This window comes from Talpa europaea (assembly GCF_964194135.1).
Source record: "Talpa europaea genome assembly, chromosome: 12".
Classification (NCBI taxonomy): Eukaryota; Metazoa; Chordata; class Mammalia; order Eulipotyphla; family Talpidae; genus Talpa; species Talpa europaea.
The window spans coordinates 20856182-20869949 of NC_140079.1; the positions used below are offsets into that span (position 1 = coordinate 20856182).

At 44.9% G+C, this 13768-nt stretch overlaps 1 protein-coding gene across 1 annotated transcript in view; it reads left to right on the top strand.

Annotated features, from left to right (window-relative positions):
- Nucleotides 1–13768, top strand: part of GRIK4 (glutamate ionotropic receptor kainate type subunit 4) — a gene marked incomplete at both ends in the record, with an annotated part of 271471 nt that overhangs the window by 227169 nt on the left and 30534 nt on the right. Inside the window, one exon of the mRNA XM_084249559.1 lies at nucleotides 12125–12234. Coding sequence (XP_084105685.1) covers nucleotides 12125–12234 — 110 coding nt within the window. The remainder of the gene's footprint in view (nucleotides 1–12124; nucleotides 12235–13768) is intronic.

Here is a 13768-nt window from a genome sequence, read left to right on the forward strand (position 1 = left end):
AACACTCTAGTCACTGTAGATGACCAGTGGCAAGCTAAGGTGGTATCTTCCAGTACATAATCTGGCACCAGAAGACTGCCCTCCAGAGAAGGAATCCCACGTACCTGCTGAAGAATTGACCCTCCAGATAACCTGCCTTCCCAGGTGTGAAATCCCAACTGAGAGAAAAGGGATTGTCTATATTCGCAACCTCAGCCTGGACTCACAGCTGTGGTCACAGTTACAGGTGCAGTAACTGTGTCCCTGCTTCTCCAGAGAAAATCTCCTTGTCACAGAGCCCACTCAGGCTGCTCAGAGAGTCTTTCCTGTGCTGGACCTCGCTGTCCGTTGTGATCACTGCCTGACTTGGGAAGGGAGGCCGAATCAACTGGGAGGAGAGAAAGCATCAAAATCGCAGGCTTCCCAGGCTAAAACAGAAAGAAATGTGAGGATTTGGTCATAGTCGATGTTGTTATTGCGGTGTCTGTTTGTGGATTAAGGGGGATTTGGATCACTCCTCCTCTTCCATAATGATGATAACTTCCATTCATTGAGCGCCTCCTGGGGTGCTCTTTCAGGCCCCGAATGTGGGCTTGTTGTTATACTTTGAACTGTGTCCCCTCAAAAGATACATTGAAGTCCTAAGCCGCAGGACCTGTGAATGTGGCTTAGTTGAATGTAGCTTCTTACAGAAGCAATCAGGTTAGGATGAGACCATGTGAGTTAAGGTGGGACCTAATCCAGTGATCGGCGTCTTGATAAAAGAGGAAAACTTGGACACAGACACGTGGGGAAGAAGACTATGTGAAATTGCAGACAGGGTTTGGAGTGATACATCCACAAGCCACGAAACACCAGGAGTTGCCAGCAACTACCAAATCTAGAAGAATCAAAGTAGAATCCCATATGATCTGGTAATTCCTCTACTGGGTATTTACCCAAAGAGTATAAAAACACAAGAAGAGATTTATGCACCCCTAGGTTCATTGCAACACTGCCCACAATTGCCAAGTCATGGAACCAACCTACGTGCCCAACAACCGATGACTGGGTAGAGAAATTGTGGAAAATAGACTCAATGGAATGTACTGCTCAGCTCTTACAGGAAATGAAATCATGCCTTTGGGGACAAAATGCATGGACCTTGAGGTAATTATGCTAAGTGAAATAAGTCAGAAGTTCAAAGTCATATATTGGATGGGTTCCCTTAACTGTGGAATAGAAATAACCAAAAAACATATACTGGCGAAGTACAACAAAAACAATTCTTAGACTTAGTGAAAAATATACTAGTTACCAGTGGGAATGGAGGAGGGAGGTGGGGATAGGACAAGGGAGGTTTGGGATGGGTGAGTGGACCATGTGCCTATAGGGAGTAAAAATGTACCCCAAAGTTAAATAGACATGTATACAATGGACAAATTAATTTTACAAAAAGGAGGAAAGAGGCAAGGAAGGAGTCTCCCATAAGCCCTCAGAGGGAACATGGCCCTGCTGACAACTTGATTGTGAACTTCTTAGCCTCCAAAAGTGTGAGACAATCGATGTTTGATGCTACCCTGTGTGTGGACTTTTGCCATGGCGGCCATAGAAAACAATATAGTCTTGTTCTTGGTTGAAGAATGAGGTAACGGGTGCAGTCATTTTTAAGACCCTGGCCAAGGCCACACATGAAGTGAAAGAGCAGAGTTCAACTGTGGAGCGTGTGACGCAGTGTTCTCTCCGCGCAAAACCGCCGCCCTCCTCTGTGACCTCTGACCACCGTGTCCCGCATGGGGCTCTGTACACCTTTCATGGTTTGGTTCTCAGGACTGTTCTGTAAAGAGAGATGAGGTTCTGTGATTCCCATCTCAAAGAGAAGGAAACCGAAGTCACATGTAGCCCTATGCAAGGCTGGGCCTGGAATGTGGGTCTCCTGACTCTTCGGACAGGGCTCTTGTCATTTAACCTGCCCCACTCCCTGGGCACTTTTCTAGCCAGTACGATTTCCTGAGCCCCTGCCTCCTAACTGAGCCCCACAGGGCTTCCAAAAGAAATAGAAATACACAGTCTTTCTCTCAACTGCACTCTACAGCCAGACAATACAACTAGGCTCTGGATTTCTTAACCAATGCCGAGGAGACAAGAACCCTACTCATGACCTAATGGGCTTTGAGGAAACACATGGGTGCAGGTTCCTCATCCCATGTCTATTTCTTTATCCCAGGGTACCCACCATCTGGGACTATCAGCTCCTGGGCTGCTCTCATCACCTGGGCACCCGTCCTGAATATCAGCTCTCTGAAATGAAACTCCACCAATCCTGTGGACATCTTAAATTGGATCAAATGTTTTCTCACCACCCCCAAATCTACACCTGCACAAGCTCTCCTGCATTACTCCCTGAGATATGATGTTTCATGCATCCCCTTAGCTAGACTATGATACCCAGATGTGTGGTCAATCACTAGTGCAGATGTTGCTGTGAAAGTATTTTGTAGATGTGATTAATAGCTATGAACAGTTGCCCTTAAGTAACGGAGGTTACCCTCAGTAATGTGGATGGGCCTCACCTACTCAGTTGAAGATCTTAAGAACAAACACAAGGTTCCCAAAGGAGAAGGAATTCTGCCTCAAGACTGTCATGTAGAAATCCTGCCGATTTCCAGCCTGCTGGTCTGGCCTACAGATTTTGGACCTACAGTAGACACTTTCATATGAGCCAGATCACATGAGCCAGATCACATGAGTTCCTTAAGATAAATCTCTCTCTCAGATACACACACACGCAAACACATACACACACACACACGCATGCACAAACACCCTACTGGTCTGTCTCTGCATAACCCAAACGGATAGTTCCCCTACTTGCCAGGCTTCCTCCCCTCTTCTAGCCTCCAAACTGAGATACTCGCATGCCACATGGCTGCTCAGAACTGATTTATAACAGGGAACCAAACTGAGTAGAAATTGAGTGCTGGCGTGAATAGCTTACACTAAGGAGAACTGACAGTTTATGCATTTATTCAACAAATATTTATCAAGTGCATTCTGAGTCTGAGGCAGTATGCTTGGAAAGTACCAAAAAGTCAGCTGGGGATAGAACAAATCTGAATTGACTGAATCAAGAGAGACCTGATGAGCAGGAGTCTGAGATGAACTCAACTGTTTCTCAAACAAAGGTAGCATTCGCAGGAACAGCTACTGTTGCTGTGGTCTGTATCCTCCCTGAAGGTGGCTGTTCCTTATCCATCACTTTAACCCCATCAAAGGTACATGGTAATTATAAGTCTTCACTAAGAAGCAACAGAATGAAAAATCATGGACTCGGGAGCCAGACTGCCTGAGTTTAGTCCCAGATCTGACATTTACTAACTTCATGTCATATATGTCTATTTCTTCATCTGTAAAAATGGATTGTCATGCAAATTTGATGAGAATGTCTTTGTAAGATGCTTGTAACAGTGTCTGATAGATGCACACTGAAGTATTAGCTATTAGGTTTAATAAACCTATATGAATTGCTCCCCACTGCAGTCCAACCTGGATCCATACTCCAGCCTGAGAGTTGTTTTTAAAATGTATTTAAATTTTATAAATGTGATCATATCAGCCTTCTGCTTAAAATAACTCAGTGGCTACTCGTCACTTACATGACAAAGTTCAAGCTTCTTAGCATGGAAAATAAAGCCCATCTTACCTGTTCCACTTCCAGGTCTTTGCTGCAGGCACTTCATCCCATACTGTTCACTGCTTTCCCCTCATGTCTGCTTTTTCCCGCCTCCTTATCTGGATTCATACTCATCTAATTGCCTCCCAACCATCTAAAAAAACTCATCCCCAGCCTTATGATAGGCAAGATCTACAAATAACTAATATAACTCAACAAAAAGAAAACAAACAACTTAGTTTAAAAAATGGGCTGAAAGATTAATAGACACTTCTCCAAAGAAGACATACAGGTGGCTAATGGGCACATGAAAAAATGCTCATCATCACTTATCATCAGGGAAATGCAACTCCAAACCACAGTGAGATCCCACCTCACATCTGTGAGAATGGCACCTATCAAGAAGACCAGAAACAATCAGTTTTGGCAAAGATGTGGGGAAAAAAGAAACCCTTAAACACTATTGGTGGGACAATAGACTGGCCCAGACCCTCTGGAAAATAGTATGGAGGGTTCTCCAAATATTAAAAACAGATCTACCATATGATCTGGCAATCCCACTTCTAGGTATCTACCCAATGAATGCAAAAACACTAATTCAATGGAATATCTGCACTCCTATGTTCATTGCAGCATATAATATCAAAGTCACAGAAATAACCTAAGTGCCCAGTGGCAGAAGAATGGATTAAGATGTGGTATATATACACAATGGAATACTACTCCGCTTTTTTTAAAAAGAAAAAAGTTGAAATCTTCATTTGCAGCAACACAGATAGAATTGGACAGTATTATACTAAGCAAAATAAGTCAGAAGGAGAAAGACAAATACTGGATGATTTCACTCATATGTGGAATATAGAGAAACAAAACAAAGGAACAGATAAAACCAAACCAATACAAACCTTAGAAACCTAACTGTAGAATTGAAGCTATCAGATGGGGAGGGTAAGAGTGGGAAGCAAGAGTAAAAGCGGAAGGGGCCCAGTGGACTGCTGTGAGTACCATGGTGGCTAGCATGGTGTGGTAACATACATTTGAAGAGTATGAGCCTAACCTCTGAATCATATACAGTGTTGTATGCAATATTACCTCAATGTAATATAATACAATTTCAAAAAGGGGGAAAAATTATAACTCTTCCCTAGCTTTCAATACCCAGCCCAAATGGCATCTGCTCTTCAATGTGATTCCCCTAAAGGCACTGATTGCTTCCTTCTCTGAGCCGCAGCCCTCTGTCTATACCTCTAATCAAAGCACTTATTTACTGCATTTTATTATTACTTATTTATCTTTCTCTCCTTAAATAGATCCTGATGTGAGATCCATTGAGGAGAAGGTGCTTTCTTGTCAAACCATAAATTTATAATAATATATTTTGGTATAGAAAATGTGCTTAACCTGAACATGCAATATTTACTTGATAAGTATGGAAAGTAGAAAGCAAGAGAAGGGGAGCGGAAACAGGTGATATTATGAGCATCATTTTTCTCTATGGCTCCTGGGTGGGCAGCATTGAGCCCTGGGACCCTGAATGTCTGTCTGGAGACCCAGTACTCCAGGCAGCAGGATGAGTGACCTAAATAGTCTTCTTTTAAATTTTTTTTCTTGTTCTTTACCCTGCTGGTCTCAAAAACAAACAGAAAAAGAATTGGAAGGCAGATGCTTCAGGCAGCCCAGGTACATCTTCTGCTGGGGCCTTGCCATGGCTACCTCGCAAACTCATTGATCCTCCTTCCCTGAGGCTTGCATATCCCACATATAATGGAGCACCCTCAGAGAAATAATCAGAATTCCAGTCTGGGACCAGAGAAGCTTTCAGGCCATACATAGAGATCCAGCCTTAAGAATCTGGGATGTCCCCTGGCATTCCAAGGATAGGAGTCAACTAATAGGACATCTGAAGTTCAAGACTCTTTGCCTTCATGGTCATATTAGCTCATTTCTTCCTATTGAAAAGTACAGTATGTGATACAGCAGTGTAACCCCAAGGGCATTTGCAGCCAAGGGTTTTATGATATCAAAGCATATGGTGAGCTTTCAAATATCTGTGTGAAAGGAGGGGAGAAAAGCATAGAAAAACAAAAACATTTATATTTGACATAAGAGGATATCATGTAGTTTTTCTTTCTTTTTTTTTCTGCAGCAGCAATTTGCCTAATGATGTTTTGCTCAGACTAATATTAAAGTAAGTTTGTATTCCTTGAGCACACACTGACTGCTGTAGCAAGGCATCAGCAGAGTGTGCCAGAAGCCAACCTGGGATCCAACATTTGGCACATATCACCCCCAACTGGATAATCATGTTTTTAAAAATTCAGTGTCATATTCAAGGAGGCTGGGTATATGTCCAGGTTATTTGTGTGTTGACTAACATCTGTCTGGCATCTCTTTATTTATGACATGTTTTCACAGACAGCTTCTGGTTTCCTCTCCTGAGGCAGTTCCTATGATTCCCATTTTATACAGAAGGATTCTGAGGCTAGGGGTAGCTAGTGGTTTAGAGGAAAGATGGTGTAATAGTGGAAGTGGTATTGAACCCAGGTTTTCTGTCTCCAAGTCCATACACTTCCATCAATCTGTCCTTATGGCATAATAGGTACGGTTCTCTATGTCAGGGCCGCATAGATCTTTCAAGATCCTTTCTAATCAGAGGATACTATCTATGATCTTATACCAGCCTGAGCATCTAAAACTTTCCTGAAAATATGAGTTTACTAATTTTGCTTTATAATGTCCTGCTATACCTTTGATTGACAAATGAGAGAGTTTCATACCCTGTTCTTGTTTTTCCCCTTAACTCTTGACTAGTGTCTTCTCTCTCAAGAAAAGTTAAAAAAAAAAAAAACAGACAGCGATTAAAAATGAGAGAAATAAATGCCAACATTAAATTAATGCCCACCATTTTTGCTGGATATATGACTCGTTTTTCAAAAAGGTTTGTTTCATTTCAGAAAAGACTGTCTAGAAAAATGGAGAACAATTCTAAGCAAACCAGTGAATCATTTCTAATACTGCTTAATACTCTGTTACGTTATAAGAGAACAGAAAATAATGAATAGTGTTCTAGTCCTTAACACTAAGTAACATAATAGCCCATATAATGGAAATATGACTCCCTAAATATAGAATTTTAATATTGGTTATTTATTGAGCATTCCACTTCCAAGAAGCTCAAGGTGTTTTATCAACATTACTTTGGTAAGTCTCACTTTTCTCCTTCGTATTGCTTGTGTTGTTCCACTTTATAGAAGAAGGAAAGTGGCAGCTAAGGCCACTCAATAAGTCAAGGTCATTGCCAAGATAGTACTTAGTCTCCTCATACCAGATTTCCAACCAGCCAAGTGAAAGTCGATGTGTTAACATCTGGGTTGTACAGGCAACAAACCCATCTGGTTGTTTCGTGTGGAGAGGAATTCATTGCATATGTCTTTTTTCCTCTTGGAGTCTGAGGTGAGAAGTGCATGTTAAACCAATGATCATCCAGATAATCTATCGTAGACACACTGAGGGAGGCTATCTGAGTGTTCCTGGGGCGAGACAAAAAGAAATTACCTCCTTCTGCCTCTCCCAGAAGGAGTCATGGAAATTGTGTTCTTTTATCTTTCAGCCCTAGAGAATGTTTTATTGAACATTGATCCAGCTGGGAATTGAAAGTAACTCTCTATCAATTGCCAGTTAGTTCCAAAGATTGGCAAAAACCACCTGGAGGAGAGGATGAGCATTTGTCATTGGTTCTGCTGGAGAGGGAATGGGGTGTAGGGAAGGAAGAGAGTTGACATCACTTGTTTGTAAGTAGAAAATGGTTTCTAGACTCCACATTTCCCATTCACAGACAGAGGAGAACCTATCACACATCTGACCTACTCTGTCTATCTGGGGAGACTCAGAGGGAACTGAGTTCCAAAGGTTGGATCAATGACTTCTAACAGTCATCTTTCCAGAAGAGAGCCTGATGTTACCCAAATAGCTTCCCAGGGAATTCTGGGGGAACCCTCATGATGCATGTATTGTAACTCACAGAAACTCTAGGAATTATGGAAAGTGACTGGAGCTAGATGACTTTCTCCTTATAAGCATCTTTAACGTGTGTCACTGGAGGACAGAAAATAGTATTTCTTGTCCACTGAGGGAGCATCCATATAAAAGGAGACTGCCTCCTTTGTCACCCACCACCAACCCCTCCCCTTTCACTCATGGCTACCATCATTAGACAGGGAGCGAGCAGACACATATGCAGCCCTTACTGTGTCTAAACTTGGTGAGTTTAAAAAAAAAATGGGATAGGTTTGATATTATTCTCTTGTTACCAAAGAGCAATGGGAGTGAAGAAAAGCTAAGTGACTTGCCCAGAGTCCCATAATTCATAGGTGCTGTAGCCAGGATCAAACCCTGGGAAACCTGGCTCCAGAATCCGTGTTTTCAGTCACTACCTGTACCTGTATTCCCTGACTGTGTTATCCTTCTGCATTTGGCTTCAGACTCTGGGAAAGCAATTAATTCTTCCTATAATGTTATTTCTCCCGGTACACATAGAATGGAGCATCAGTGGATTAATAAGTTCTTTTTAAGGATAAGAGGAATTTTCAACATGCAAAGGGTGTGTAGTGGCAGTTGGCAGCTCTCTGAGCAACTCCACTGCCAACATTCAAAGGCTCTCACCACACTAAGATCATGGTTAGTGGGTGTCCAGCCCTTTGGATCTCTCCCACCATCAGACAGCATCAAGGATGCTGGCTCTGACGTTTCATTCTGAAACACTGTACAAAAGTCAAGGGCACCAGTTCTAATTTTGGTGCTCTCTAATTTTCAATTCCATCTGCAGGGCTTGACCTATCCTAGATGTTAGGGGCATAGAATCTATATGACCAATTATCTACCTTCAAAGTGGTTGAATTCACCAGGAGGAACTAACCCAACTTGCAGTCGACAGAGATGCATATAAATCATACAAATACCTATAAATACAACAGAGTCAAGTAAATGATGATGGGTCATAAATAAAAAATGTTTAAGAGTAATTTAAGAGAGCGAGAAAGAGTAGGTTGGGATACTGCTAGCTTTGGGGAGGAGGCGTGGGATTAATTAGGAAGTTTATTGGAGCAAGTTGTGAAGCTAGAAAGGAGAGGAAGATGCGGTACAGCAGTCATTTAAATGAAGGAGAGCTTGGCATCTCCACGGCATTGCTTGATGAATGAGCACCAGAGAAACTGAAGACATCGCCAATGATGTGAGCAAAACACTCCCCTCCCTGATCTCAGTTCTTCCATCTGTAAATATGGAAAACTGGGTATTGAAATCAATATAGCAAGCATTAGTTCTTCAGAAGAAAAGTGTCACCATCGTAGATCCTTTGGCTTAAGGAAAACCTATTATTTGGAAGAAATGCCTGTGGCATGATACCTTATTTGCCCTAAGCGCCAGTAGTAACTTGGGTGTCTTTTGGGAAGAAAGCAATCAAAAGCCTCCACATAGAAAAAATGGTAGGCGGTCAGAGTGTTGCAAGTAACATACTTCTCTTTGGCATCATATAAACAGCTTGGGCTCAGCCCACGCCAAGGCAGTATAAGCTCAAACCCAAATCTCAAATCACTGCCCATTCCTTGCTCTTCTGGTTGGCGTCAGTCAATCACAAGTGGAATCAGATGTTGCCTTGCCAACGTGACTGATAGGTTTCCAGCAGAGCTGGCTTTATGTCTTGGTCCTTGTTTGTGTGATGTTCTGCGTTTTATAACCTGAGTCTCCAGGAATTTTTCCCACGCCTGTGCATCATTCCTTATCATCCATAACCAAATAAGGCAGCTTTAAATAGTACTGTCATTTTCCTCAATTTCACTCCTGGTGATATAATCAGGTATAGATTTCTGACATTGAGCATCTAATGGGGTTTCAGATTCAGAAAGCAACAATAAAAGATTTTTTCTTTTGGATATCTCTCAATTGAGAGACACAGTGAAATAATCATGTATGACAGGGCTCATGGAAATCACGGGGTCTGGAAGGACCCAGGGCGTGAACAAGCTCGTGTTTTCTGCTGCAGCAGGTGGTAAGACATGATCAGCTCCTTTATATTTTTCCGGACTCTATGCGTGCATCCTCTGTGTCTTCCTGTGTCTGCCACTGGCTCTTAGGATAACAGTGAAGACAATGTCAGCCCGTGACGGACGAGGGAAGGCCCAGCAGGGGACTCTGATTCTGCTGCTCTTGAGTCCTTCTTCCTGTTAGAGAATCTACAGAGTGATGGACCAGACATGCTCAAATGGGCTTTTCTCCCCATCTCTCTTCTGTTCCCCCAGGGACTGGGCTGTGTGCCTCAAGTTGTCTCCTGGTCCCAATAAATCCCCTGAGTGCTCTGTGCAGAGCAAGCTTGAATGCCCTGTGAGGCAGAGAACTTGCAGCTGGTATCAAGTTCTCATTCATCATATCAAGTTCCTGGCCCATACTGGTTCCATATTGGGAAAGAAAACCAATTTCTTTTCTTTTTTTAAAAGATTTTATTTATTTTCATGTAAAAGAACTGGGGTACAGGCCAGAGCTACAGGGGGGGGAGAGGATTCACCAGAGACAGAGTGGGGAACAGAACAGGCAGACTGACATTCACTGCTGAGGGGAGCAGGGGGTGAGACAAAAGAGATCTGCTGTGCCATGTGGATCAGCTCTCTGGCTGGGACACCATGGCAGCCATCATGGAGTAGTGCTGAGATTTTAACCCCTTGGCCATCAGGGAGGTCCCAAAGAAACCAATTTATGAAGGACCACCTAGAGGTCACTGTCACACTTCTGAAGGGCAAAAGGGAAAAAAATGATAACCCCATTGGCAGAGAGTGTAAGCTATTTATTTCTGCTCTTTGACCCGCTGGGCTGTGTCCTCAGGTGAGAATGTACAGCTGTACCCCCTTGTGGTTCAGGAATATGTCTATGAGGAGAAGCTATTTGACTCCAACAGGATCTTGCAGAACTGTCCCCCTCCCCTGAACCACCACCACTGGATGCTGCAGTGGGAGCAGCCGGTGTTACTTCAAGTTCCTCAGTGTGTTCTGCATGTCTAGCTGCCAATGGATAATGAAATCTCAAAAAACTGGTTAGAAATAGCTCCGCATTGGCCTAGGTATTTCCCCTTTGTGTTTCTGGACACCCCATATAAAAGCAACATTCCTTGATATTCACAGTAGGTCAGGCCATTATGGAAATGACCTTGAGTTGGAAAGTATCTGTTTATGGAACCCCTGAGCTTATGATTGCTTTTCAGTCCCAGGAATGTACTTCCTGGATACCTGAAATCATAAGAGCATATCATTTTCAATGGAGAATGTTCCTTAGGAAGCATCTAGTCCAGTGGTTCCCTAGTAAAAGAAACAAACCTGAAGCAAGACCCAGGTGGCAATGGGAAGCAGGAGAGAGCAAGCACTTTCTAAAATGGCGGCTCCCACTCAACTCCAGCCCATTGGAAATATAGCCCAGTCATGTCAGCTCACCCCATTTTTTCCAAAAATAGCCAGAAGTCTGGATTTTTATATGTCATCTCCCAATCGTTTTAATGTGGGCAACTAATCCAATATGGGTAAACATTGCAGGGCAAACAAAGCAGAGTTGCCTGTGGATTACATGTGGCTTGGAGGCCACCCATGATCTTGGCCCACTCCAGTCAAAGCCAGAAAGGGGTGCGGACTTGCCCAAGACACACAGCTAAAGACTGCAGCAGATTGTTGAACTCGATGCTTCTTATTCCATTTTGCTTTTCTGCAGAAAATGATGGGGAGCTCGGAGCCCAGGTTTCGGTTCCTGGCTCCACCCTCAGGCTCCTACGACTCTGGCCAAGCACATCCTTCGGTTGGGGACAAACCAGGTTTTCCCACAGCATCGTGGGACAGCCTCAGGCTTTGTGTTAGAAAACGTCCATTTGAGTCCCAGCTCTTGCACTTATCAGCTGCATAACCTTGGACATCCCTTGACTGGCCTGGGTTTTGATATCTTCACCAACGAAATGAATAATCATCTGGTCTCATGGCACCGTGTTGAGGTTTGCACAAGAAGGACTCACTGTGTGTGAGATCACCCTGTGGAGGGAAAGCCAAGGCTGCCTGTTGAGTGAGCATCCTTTGGAGAAGACTTGAGTGCCAACGAGGGGTGCTGCTGTGACATCGACATCGTTGATGCAGAGGCACTCCTGAGCCGACACATGCCACCCTGGAGGACCTGGGGCTGCATTTGCGGGGCACTGAGGGCTATTTGCTTACTTAGCACAAAGCCTCCCTCACCCCAGGAAGTGATGTGGCCTGGGCTGTCTTTGTTACACCTGTCGAGATCACAGCTGGGTGGGCTTCCCCTACACCTTCAAGCCCCAGTATCATTCAAACCAATCACCCAGAGCCCAAGGCAATGCTATCTAGAGCCAGACCCATACTCACCAAACCTCTGCCCTGCCCTGCCCTGCCCAAGAGTCCACCTTGACTGAACATGTACAGTGAATTGTGCTTTTATCTCTGTTTCCAGGGACGCAGACCTGGCTATTTCTCCTTCCTGGACCCATTTTCTCCGGGCGTCTGGCTCTTCATGCTTCTAGCCTATCTGGCGGTCAGCTGCGTCCTCTTCCTAGTGGCTCGGTACTCTCCTCTCCCCTTCCCTGTCCTCACACGCCACCTCGTGTCCACCTCAGGAAACTGCAGGGGAGGGGGTGGGGAGCCAAGCTGGGCGGGTGAGACCTTGGTGCCAAAATAGAGAGATGGGAGTGGATAGGAGACCTGACAGCTCTCTGCCAGCTGTCTACCTGGCGCTTCCCACCAACCAGTAGCATATTCCCTCGTGCACAACGTGGACAGGTGAGCTTGTTCGAACTTGCTTCTGTCCCCTGCCTCTTGCCCTCCAGCTGCCCAGTCTGGGGCCTGGGGCCCCTTGCTTGTGTAGGAGCCAGGGGGTGGGGGGTGGGGGACAGGAAGATCCCTCTGATTAAGCACAATGTGTCTGGCTACCCTGGCATCTGCCCTTGCCAGGATCTGCCACAAAGTGCTGAGTGACAAGAAACAGAGTCTGCAAATCTGGAGCGGGGGTGGGGAGGGGACTGGAGGCCTTGGTGGCGCAAGTGAGGGAGAAAGCCTTCCGGCAGAGGACCTAGCTCTTCCGCAGCCAGTATCTGGTGTGAAAACACAGCACTGTGTCAGATGGGAACCACGTGGAAGGGCAGAGTGGAGAGAGGTGTTTGCAAGTAGAGTTGAGAAAAATGGTTCAGAACAGAGGTTGGGGTGAATAAGGCCTCTCCTTTTACTCTCCCCCTCCACTCAATAAAAAGAGACTGTCCTGGCCCACAGAGGTACCAGAGGAGCATCCCATAGTTCTGGCCTTCTGAGAATGTGCACGGAGAGGGCTGTTTGTGGGACCAGCTTGGGTTTCTGGAGAGCCAACTTACTCCCCAGAAGCAGAAGAAGCTTTAGCGACTCATCGGTCATTACTCAGAATCTCTGCTTCCTGCTCAGCGTTTATTTGCCATTCTAGAAGGCCAGAAAGTACAGAAGCAAGGAACTGAGGATGGCAAACATCTGAAACAGTCAGGGCCAGCTCTCTAGAAGCATGCCTTCAGGGGACAGTGACAGGGCCAGCTGATTCTACAGTGTGCACCCCAACTCTTCTGGTGGGGTCTTCCCCCAAGAACTCACCTATTTGATGGCTCCAGGAGATTGTGTGCTCATTCAGTTAGAACTACAGGGCATCTAATCTAACTGCAGAGCTGTTTTTACCCTACTGAGGGGACCTTCAATCACCCAATATCTGCCCTTTCCAGGGGAGGTCAAAGCCAAGTTCAGGGAAGTCATCCACTAGAGTTGGCAGAGAAAGACCTCATTTACAACCTGGAAGTCGTCAAAGCCTGCTGTGTGTGCCGCTCAGGTGCCATCTTCCTTGTTGAGTTTATGGGCATCATCACTGTCAAGTGTCTGTTGTCAGTGATAACTGGCGAGCCAGGCAGGAGATGGCATGCTGTCCACACTTCCCCTCTGCACTTCACCAGTCTGACTGCTGCCGCTTTTTTGGAAACTGCCTACTTGAATCCTGGCCCCACAGCTGTGTAATTCTCTCTTGCCCCCTGTGATTGAGCCCCTGTGTGTAGCAGGCCACAGCTCCCAGGGGATCTCAGGGGCCTGGAAA